Genomic DNA, 10074 nt, shown 5'->3' with positions numbered 1-10074 from the left:
GTTTTTTTATTATATTTTTCTATATAAAATATTACAAAAATTAATTGTGCTTTGAAATATTTAAAAGGCGTTAATGCACTTTTTTTTTAAGCCATTATACATTTTATAAAAAATTTAAGACCTTATCGGTCGTCTAATTGAGTATTTTAAAGAAAATTGAAAAAGATTTAGTATCTCAAAATTCGTGCGTTATTTTTATTCATTCTTAAAAAAAAATTTTTCTCGACTCGTCTTTATTAAAATTAGATTGATCCCAATTTAAAAAAAATTACTTCGCTGTTTTGCATTTTTTTTTCTTAGAATTCACGACAAAGAAATTTAAAACAAATGTGAAATTACGCGATTTATATAAATGAATAATTATGAATCAAAACGGAAAACGAATTTTTATTTTAAGTTTCACATTTGTTTTAAATTATTTATTTATAAAACTATTTACGAATTAGCAGGAGGAACATTTATTTAGAGTTTAAGTATCACTAAATCTAAAAAAAATCATCTCAAAGACTAAGAAAAGCCAATAAAAAAAAAACGTTGAAAGAAAACGATATTAAAAAAAACATTGACGACGGAAGAATTGAAAATTATTTTAAAATGGAATTATGTTGAAGTATACAAGGTACAAAAGAATTATTCGAAAAAAAAGTGTTTACTAAACAGGTGGTGGCCCATTATTGTATCTTAAAACGGGCTCGAAACTTCGAGATAATGTATTTGTTAATGTACATGAATAATCATCTTCGACTGTTGGCACAAGTGAGGCAACACCTAATAGTAATAGCATCAGCGCTTGAATTGGAAGTGATGCACGAACGACACGTCCCAAGAAACGGTAACCTCGACGTAAGACGGATGTGTTAATTTCAGCGTCATCTGTACTGCCACTATTGAAATAAAAAAATTGATTTTATTAATACATATTCAATAAGTATTTAGAAATATTTTGAATGTGCTTCGCTTATTGTGTTTATTTAGATTTTACGTTATACGAATAAAATAAATAAAAATATTAAATAAAAATAAAAAAAACAATTACTTTTGGTGCTGATCATTTTGAGTAGCTGTATCGAATCCAGTGGCAGCTGCTTGATCCAGAAGCTGTATAAAAGAAAAAAATAATAATGCAAATAAGTGCAAATACATATACATACTTTAACTGTGCATACAAATTATTTATTTTACTGTCTCAAAGATAGAGATTGCGCAACAAATGTGTTGACTCTCCTGATAAATTAATGTTAAGTAATCTGGTTGTCTAAATTGGAACTACTGAAAGATAGTAGATTGACTATGAGGACTAGCACGACCCGTGGTTTACGCACGTTTGCTTTTTAACAATGTTCCTACTATAATAATGATCGTGATAGCCTTCATAAAAAATCTATTAGCAATTTTTTGGAAGTAAAACATCCATCTTTATTAGAATCACATTTTCTTTCATTGGTTGTGACATCGAAATTTTAGGAAATATCAATACAAACTTTTGCACAATCTCTAATTAATTTATGATTACAAAAATCTTAATAATGATTATAGAGTCAAAATTGGTTAATCAGGAACTAAAAACGTAAACAATTTATTTTTTATTAACATGAGATTGATTCTAAAGATCTAAATTCTATTAAGAAAAACTTGAATGAAATTTTTCTCAAAAATACATGATTGTATTAACCAAATTTGACTGTAATATTCATCACCATGCAATTAAATTTTTAATATCGAATTTTATTCTAAATATATATATTTAAATTACATCAAAATAGTAGAAAGTGTTCGAATATTAATTTACTTAAATTCTATTACGTGTAATTGAGCAGCAGTGAATATAATTATGGTGTTTTTCAATTTTAACAAAAAAACGTACTTTTATCAAAACAACTAAAGAAACTCTTTCTTCTTTCCTTATAGCAGATGACTTTTGGTTCAACTTTCTGAAAATTTGGATTCTGAGAGATTTTGATTTATTGTCTTTACTCGTTTTGATATAAGTACGCTGAAATAAACTTTTTTTTTTAAGTATGTGCAGCGTAAATTAAATTAAAAAAAACTTACATCATATGATAAACTATGTAATGAAGTTCCAACACTAGAAGCTGGTGTTGCTAAAGTAATTCCAATTTCATTAGGATCTCTACCAAGTACAGCACCCAATTTTAATATATACACGCCTGTTAATCGTCTAAGTGATTGTAATCGAAGACGTAAATCTGTTAATCTTGTTAGAATTAAAGTTGCACCATCTGGTGCTTCAGAATGACGTAGTAATTGATCAGCAGCTTCTTGTAAACTCATCACACGTGGTTCACAACGTTCTAATTCTGCACGTAAATCAACAAACTTTTCATATTTTGCATCAATCACAGATGTATCTGCTGTTATGTCAACTGGTTCTGATGCTCGTATACTGATTTCAGTTTTTTCTAACCATGTACATAATTCGTCAATTGTTTGATGGAACTCGTGATTCTGTAAATAAAACCAAGTTTCTTAATTTATAATACTTATCATTTTTAAAGATTTTTAAGACTTTTTAAGATATCCTTTGAGGAGCAAAATTGTATAAAGATTTGAAAAAAGCCTTATTTATTATTAGTAAAATAATAATATCTCATAAACTTACACTCATTAATGCTGTTTGTAACAATGTCTGCCAAGCAGCTGCTTTCAAGCAAACGGTATCCCATCGCTTGTTAATAGTCACTAATCTTGAACGTAAATCATCGGCTCTTGCAGTATCTTCAGTATGATCTGCTAAATGTGTTCCAACAATATTTAATGAAACAACAATACTTTTATGACTATCCAAATTCAATAAAAATTCTCTATGATCTTGTATGACATCTTCAAGTTGTTCAATATTCGATGGAGCCGAATGTTGACTTTCTTGTGTACTCTCAGCAAATAAAAGCCATTGTTCTAATCGCCACAAGTCGTTTTCAAGTTGTTGCCAATTTCGCCGTGTACACAATGGGCATAATAATCGACCTGCCTCACTAAAATATTGAAACAAAAAACAAATTTATTTTCGATGGTCAAAAATTTAAAATTAATAATTTTATAAATATCCAGAATGTAAATAAAAGCAATGAATAGTGTCAGATAAGATGTTTGAAACCCATGAATTTATAATTGTGTTAAAAGTTATTAGTGATTCCTATATTACGCTAAACGGAAGAGTTTTTTTAAGCCTATTAGTGTAGCTCATTGTAAAATTAGGATTTGTTTTATTCAAAATGTCAAGTAGCTAAAGATAAGCAAGCGAAACGAGAAGAATATAAGAATGCAATAATTAAGGCCCTTTTCACTGTGGATTTTCAGCAGACAAACAAGCAATCAGTCTCTTTTTGGTGTCTAACTACAATTGAGTCTCTACTTATTTATTTAAAATATTGAAGTTGGTCATATTCGACTTCCAAAGGGGTTCTGAAGATGACCTACTTTCAATCCTATGAAAGAAATTAAAAAAACAAAACTAATCAGGTATTTTTGTGTTTTTTAGGCCCCCCTATTTCTTGATTTAATTAGGCGTTGTTAAACTTTATTGTAGGACAATGCGTAATAATAATAATAATAGCCTAGCACTTAGACCAAGGGGCTACTCAGTGCCCTCCTTGAGAAGATCCTGTCCCCAGAGTAAGAGATGCTATTTTAAGCAAATGAAGCTGCAGGATTCTGTAGAGGCCAGACGCCAACGCAGAATCCCTACTCTCGGCTGGGATTTTCTTTGAGATTGAAGGATCCAAGGTTTCGGACCCAAACATTCTAAAGCTGATCCCCTGTAAGTTCGTAGAAGTGCAAATAACATGAATGAAGGTTTCATTGTCTTCCATGTAAGACCTACAGATCTCCATGTTAAGAAGGTCGTGCTTCAAATATTTTGCTAAAAAAATTATTTTGTTAAAGCTTAGAATCCTTGCGTAAACATGGGAAATATTAAATTTATAGGTATTTTGAGCGGATATCATGTAATAAAATATTTGTACTGTAATATTATTTTAGAAGAGATGAAGTGGAAAAATGTTTATTAGAAAAAATACATTCTGCATACTTCTTAAAAGAAAAATGTTAGTAAAAAATATCACTCACTGTTCACAAATAAAAGAATAGGTATCAGCCAAAGAAGACCTGCGGAAATAAAGGAAGCACCACACCATTAAAAAAAAAGGTTAGTTTTTAGAAAAATTATTATATTAAGTGAATAAAACAGTTGATCAAAAGTTAAAACAATAAAAAAACAAATACAATACCTTAATTCTCGAATTTTTTGTTCTCGAATACGTGCTCGTATAAGTATATCCTCAAATCTTGTTATTAAATTTTGTACTTCGATACTTCGTGCTTGTTCATCAGTGCAATTCGATTCCGATAATAATAATTGATTTAAATGTTTAACTAATTCAACAGATGATTGACAAGTAGCAATTAATTTTGCTAATGTTTTCCCACTCGTTTGTATTTCTGGACTACCTTGTAATGGCATTGCACTACTTACTAACACTTCAAATGAATCAATATTTGCAGTACATTCTCTAATTGCTGAATCTAATTCATAAATATATGCATCTTTCGATGTGATTGATGTTAATCGTACTAGAGGTGGTAATGTGTTTACTTGGACAGCAGTATCTTGTTCGAATTTCAATGTTTCAACTTGTACACTTTCATCGACTTCACTATGTTTTTTCGCTAGATCAGCACGTTCTTTGATTTGTATTTGTATTTGTTGTTTTAGATGTGTTATTCGTTCTAAGATGTCTTTCCATAATAGTTGATATTCGTCAATCATTTCTTGTATTGATGGAATTTCATCTTCACGAACTCGTTGTATTACTAAGGAGCCTAATTGATCAGCATTTTGTAAATGTGTACTGTAGCTTTCAAGTTCCGATGCTAATTTCTGTAAAAATAATTATTATTTTTATTATTGACTTGACCCATGCGGAATTATCATTTTCTAGCCTGTTTTTTTTCTAAGCGGTACATTTTTAGACCGTGAGTTTATTTTTCGTCATTAGTCAGCACGATAAACTTTAAAATGATGATGTAAATTATGGAATTTGATAATGGAATCAAAAATATACCCAGTAAAAAACAAGCTAGAGAAATAATATATAAGATTATTTTGGGTTTTTCCGCGTAAAAACCGCGAAAAAACCATGACTTTTCGACTTAAAAATAAGGAGAGGGCGATTGGGAATTAGACACTCTTAAAAGGTTCTTCCATGACACTAGCTTGACACACATATTTTCAAATTTCTAGCTTCATTTGGAGAGCCTATGGAGGTGCACATCGCCCTCAAATACCGTAAAACCGTATACAAAATATTACAACACATAAAGGGGGTGGGAAGTTAAACTCCCAACACACGCCTCCTTGAGACTAACCCAACCTACATAACGATTGCCAACCCAGTTAGGAATATAAAATTTTAAAAATGTTGAAAAGGCGGTTTTTTCCCTGGGAATCAGCCACTACTTTTATAACATCCTTCTGCTTAGTAGGACTGTTATACACCGAATTTCAGATCACTTGGACTAAAGGGGACTCTGTTCGCCGAACAGTGTTGGAGATGCCTTAAGCAGCAAGGAAAAAAATAAATATATATCAAATATTTTCAAAACCCCTTAAATAGTGTTCTAGGAGCTACAAAACGGATTTATACCAGACTCCTACCCCTAAATTTACTTTGTTACTTTGATAACTCAAAAATATTTTGAAAAATCGAATTGAAATTTTAGAAGTGTATTGCTAAGATAAAAAGCGTAAAAATTATATTGTAAGAAGGATCACTCACCTCAACTTGTTGAAGGCGATGCTTTGGAGATGCCTCCAATTCAGGGCCAGCAAGATGTTGCAACTGTGTCAATTGAACATCAACTTGTGTCAAACTAACAACAGCTTTACCATGTGCCGTTACAAAATCTCTATAAATAGCAATTTCATGTTTAAGTTTCTGTAAAATATTAATCGCTCTAGGTGTTAACGAATGCCATCTAGTTAACATAATTCGAACACTGGATGTTAACTGTTGTAAATTCTCTAATTCTAAACCACTAGCTTTGGCAAGTCTGGAATATGTTTGTTCTAATATTGTTAATGCTGGACCACGTGATTCAATTTCAATCATTTGATTTTCTAATCGACGAATACGATCTTGAATTTGTTCTTGTGATAGTGTTTTCATCGATGATTCCATTTCTTGTAATTGTTTCTCTTGTTTCATTAACCATTCTTCTTGGTCTAAACTTAAACGTAATACTTCTTGTAATAAAGTCCAAACATTTTTTATTTTACGTTTACGCTCTGCAGATGCACCACAGACTAATTTCCAACGTTTTTCTAGATTTTCAACAGCTGATCGTATAAAATCTGTATTGAAATACACTTTCCATGTATCAACATCACTTAATAATAATTCACATAGATTTAAAACATCACCAATATTTCCACTTTCCTTTTCAATTTCTTTCTTTAATTTATCATGTTCTTGTAATTTTCGATCAATCACATCTTTTGTACATGCTTCAAATATTAAGGGAGCTGCTAACTTTGATTCAACAGACTTTAGCCATGCTCGAATTTCCGCTATACGTATTTCTAGCTGTGATTTTGTTTGTATCATATCATGAATTTTATTTGCTTTCGTTTTACTTAAATCTTGCAATCGTTGCCAAATATCTTGGACTTCATTTAATTTACCCTGTACGTTATTATAAATTAAGCGATCTTCTGGTTGATTATCGCATTGTTCGAGTAGTTCTTGTCCCGTTTTAAGTATCCATTCAAGTTCTCTTTCTTTTAAACCTAATTCGGATTGCAATTCAGTTTCTAATTTTTTAATTACTTCTTCAGGATCTTGAATAATTCCCTTGTCAGTTTCATGTTGTAGTCGAGATTCTAGTTGCGAAGCCCAATTAATAAATCTTGTTTGTCGTGTCTCAAACATAGCCCGTAAATTAAATCGTTCTTCAAGTAAATGAATTAACGAAGATAATTGATGATCCAAATCACCTTGTTGATGGACCAATAACCATAATCGTTGATTAATCATTTTCATATCCGAAGGACTGACACATTCTTTCAATTGTTCCTGTATTATACCTAATTTTTCTAAGTCTTTCGATGTATCTGTCACACGCGTTCTATGGGCTCGAAGTAAAGCTAATTTATTTTGTATACCAGAATGTGAAACAGTTCCACTTTCAAATTGAGAACTTTGTAAACTTTGTTGAATATCTTGATAAGTTGTTTGGATTTGTGTAATTTGTGAATCATATTCTTGATTAATACGAAGAATTTTTTCAATAAAATCACGCCATGTTTCAAGACCTGCATGTAAATTTGAAATACGTTGTACGATGGCTGCATGCTCCATACGTATCGATGTCGCTAATGCATCATCATCACAAAACGCTAGGATCTTTTTCTGTTGTTGTTTCAAGTCTTCGGATTGTTTTTCCCCAAGAGGAATTTTCTCTAATAACCATTTGATTCTGTTTAATATTTTTGGAACACGGCGTAAGTGTAAGTATCGTAATTGCAATCTTTCCTTTTCTTTTTCCGTTGATTTTAACCATGCTAATAATTTTGCTTGATCTTTTCGATAGCTTTCCCAAGAGGCAATACGATCTTTAACTTCACTATGTCGTTCCATTATTCTAGCTAATGTTTCATTGTGTAAATTTGTGAGTGAATCAAATTGCTCCATAACCGAGAGATCCACTAAACCTCCGCCTAATTTATTGTCAGTATCTTTATTCTTTGAGAGCAATACATTTCCTTGACTAGATAATAAGTTTTGGTGTACTTCGCATAAATGTTGATGTTCGGTAAGGCCATTGTAATCTTCTGGTATATTACCAGAGAGGAACGATTGAACATGAAGTAAATATTCTTGCCACAATCGTAAGGCTGCTGCCCCATCTTCGCTACGTACTAATCGTGTTGATAATCGATGATATTGTTGGAATGTTTCACGGAATACATTTTGCCATAAATGTAAAATTTCAACAACAGATGTTTGTGTCGTCGTATTTTGTACTAAGTCTAATGATTTTTCTTTGATATTTTGTATTTGGCCTTCTGTTTTTCCTAATGCGAGTAAATGATTTCGTAAGGCGACTAACTGTGCTTCGGTATCTTTTTCATTTGATTTATCAACATCGATTAAAGTCTGTAAAAAAAGATTAGAAATTATTTGTTTTTCAATATTCGCTATTAGAAAATAATATTTTGAGATAACTTTTACCATCGAGAATATTTCTAGAAATGAAATTATAATTAATAATTACCTTTTGTACAGAGTTTAGGAATGTTTTGGTGTCATTGAGTTGATCATTACAGTCTTCATTTGATTGAGCACGTGTTTCTGCTACATCCGCTAATGTGGTTATAGATTCTCTGACATCTTCTAGTTGTTTTCCAAGCGCTGCAACTTCCCCTTGCAATAGTGTATTTTCATCTAAGCCAACATTCGCTGCTATTTCCTTAACTAAACTACTTATTTCTTTCAATCGTTCTTTGTGAGCAGCCATTGTCTCCTCACATACCTGGAATAATAAAAAATATTGTTAAATTTGAGTGTTTATACCTGCGAGGTATAAAGGGTATAAAAACTCTGAGTGTTTATACCTACGAGATTAATTTAAAAAGAACGTGAAAGAAAAAGGCATTCAAAATTGTGTGTATCAGAGATATGTAATATGTGATACATCTTTTGTCTTTTTATTCAATGAAAAAATCAGCTGAGTCTAACAAATATGGTTTTCATTTATTTTACTCGCTAATATCTTAGCGTTAAAATCGCTATGGTTTAAAAAAATGAATTGTTAATTTCTCAAAATAATAAGCCTTTATTTGAGCATTCATCGAAATCTATTCTTTCATCGTTTCGGAACTTAATTACCCTTTTTTGTTTGATACTTAGAACTTTCGCTATTATGTGAGTAATAATAATAAAAAGACAATAAAAAATAGTTCATAAAAATATGTTAATTGTAATAATTTATAAAACAATAAATTTAACTAAAAAATTCACGCAGATTTTAACCTTGGCACTGGTGACCGCGAACAATACTTCATTGAATTGAAAATAATATATAAGAATCAATATTAAAATCAAATTAAAATCACGAATTCATTTATATATTTCAACTTTACAAATAGAGAATCATAATAATTAGTTCAGTATGAGTTTGACTCCCATATCAAGGGTTCTGAACTATGATATTAACAGCAGTGAATTAGCTATACAAAAAGTCAGGGGATTAAAAGGTTACTGCATTAAAATAGACAACAGCATAATAAAGTGAGCTGGATCAGGTAGCGAAATAATAGAATTCTAAGGCTCGAATAAAATGGGGACAGTAATGGAGGCTTGAAGTGACAGTCTGCGAAATGTCCGTACATTAGATTTTTTTACTCGAGGATTGTATAATTTGTATTAGAATGTTCTAGTAACAGCCAGTAATCGGTTTTGTCCATAGAGATAGTATCATAAAGCTGCAATTGTATGCAGTAAAGAGAGACAGATAAAGTAGGCGCCTATAGCTGTCTTCGTCTCTCTTATACGCCTGTAATTTCTGTCTCTTCCTACCTCTCTCACTGAGGTCAAAAATTCACTTATAGCGTTTTCTCTGTCTAAACAGCTAAATGGTATTATCTCTATGATTTTGATAGAATCGCCTATGATTCAAGAAGATGTATAAGAATATGAATAAGAATATATTACTTTTTCTTATACATCCAATATTGGCTACGACTAAGCTATGAAACTGACGTCCACTAAACTCAAACATTAGTGCCCACTAAGCATGCTTGAGTTTTGGGACAGCAAATAGCCAATTGAACTGCAGCAAAAACAGGATTGCCAGAAAAACTATTAAGTTACTCCAACTGTGATGATTACGAGCCTAGTTTTAACGACCAGGGATACGGAATCTTAAAAAATGAAATATGTATTTTACAAAGAGTATATATGAGAATATTTATAAGGATTTGAATGAAAATTTTTCCTGTTTAATACGTATTGTCAGAAAAAACCTCCGCTGCATTAGATATAAAACAATTCTACA

The 10074-nt window shown here is 31.0% G+C and overlaps 1 protein-coding gene across 1 annotated transcript in view; it reads right to left on the bottom strand.

The window, feature by feature from the left end:
* Positions 1 to 401: 401 nt before the first annotated feature.
* The window catches only part of LOC123295846 (titin-like), a 54272-nt gene continuing 44599 nt past the window's right edge, over positions 402 to 10074 (bottom strand). The window contains exons 11-18 of the mRNA XM_044877308.1: positions 8293 to 8550; positions 5796 to 8174; positions 4248 to 4897; positions 4087 to 4125; positions 2621 to 2993; positions 2053 to 2466; positions 1037 to 1098; positions 402 to 884 (exon numbers count right to left, since the gene is read on the bottom strand). Coding sequence (XP_044733243.1) covers positions 653 to 884; positions 1037 to 1098; positions 2053 to 2466; positions 2621 to 2993; positions 4087 to 4125; positions 4248 to 4897; positions 5796 to 8174; positions 8293 to 8550 — 4407 coding nt within the window. The 3' untranslated portion in view covers positions 402 to 652. The remainder of the gene's footprint in view (positions 885 to 1036; positions 1099 to 2052; positions 2467 to 2620; positions 2994 to 4086; positions 4126 to 4247; positions 4898 to 5795; positions 8175 to 8292; positions 8551 to 10074) is intronic.

The sequence above is a fragment of the Chrysoperla carnea genome, chromosome 3 (assembly GCF_905475395.1).
Source record: "Chrysoperla carnea chromosome 3, inChrCarn1.1, whole genome shotgun sequence".
NCBI classification, from domain to species: Eukaryota; Metazoa; Arthropoda; class Insecta; order Neuroptera; family Chrysopidae; genus Chrysoperla; species Chrysoperla carnea.
This window is presented reverse-complemented; position numbering and strand designations above follow the sequence as displayed.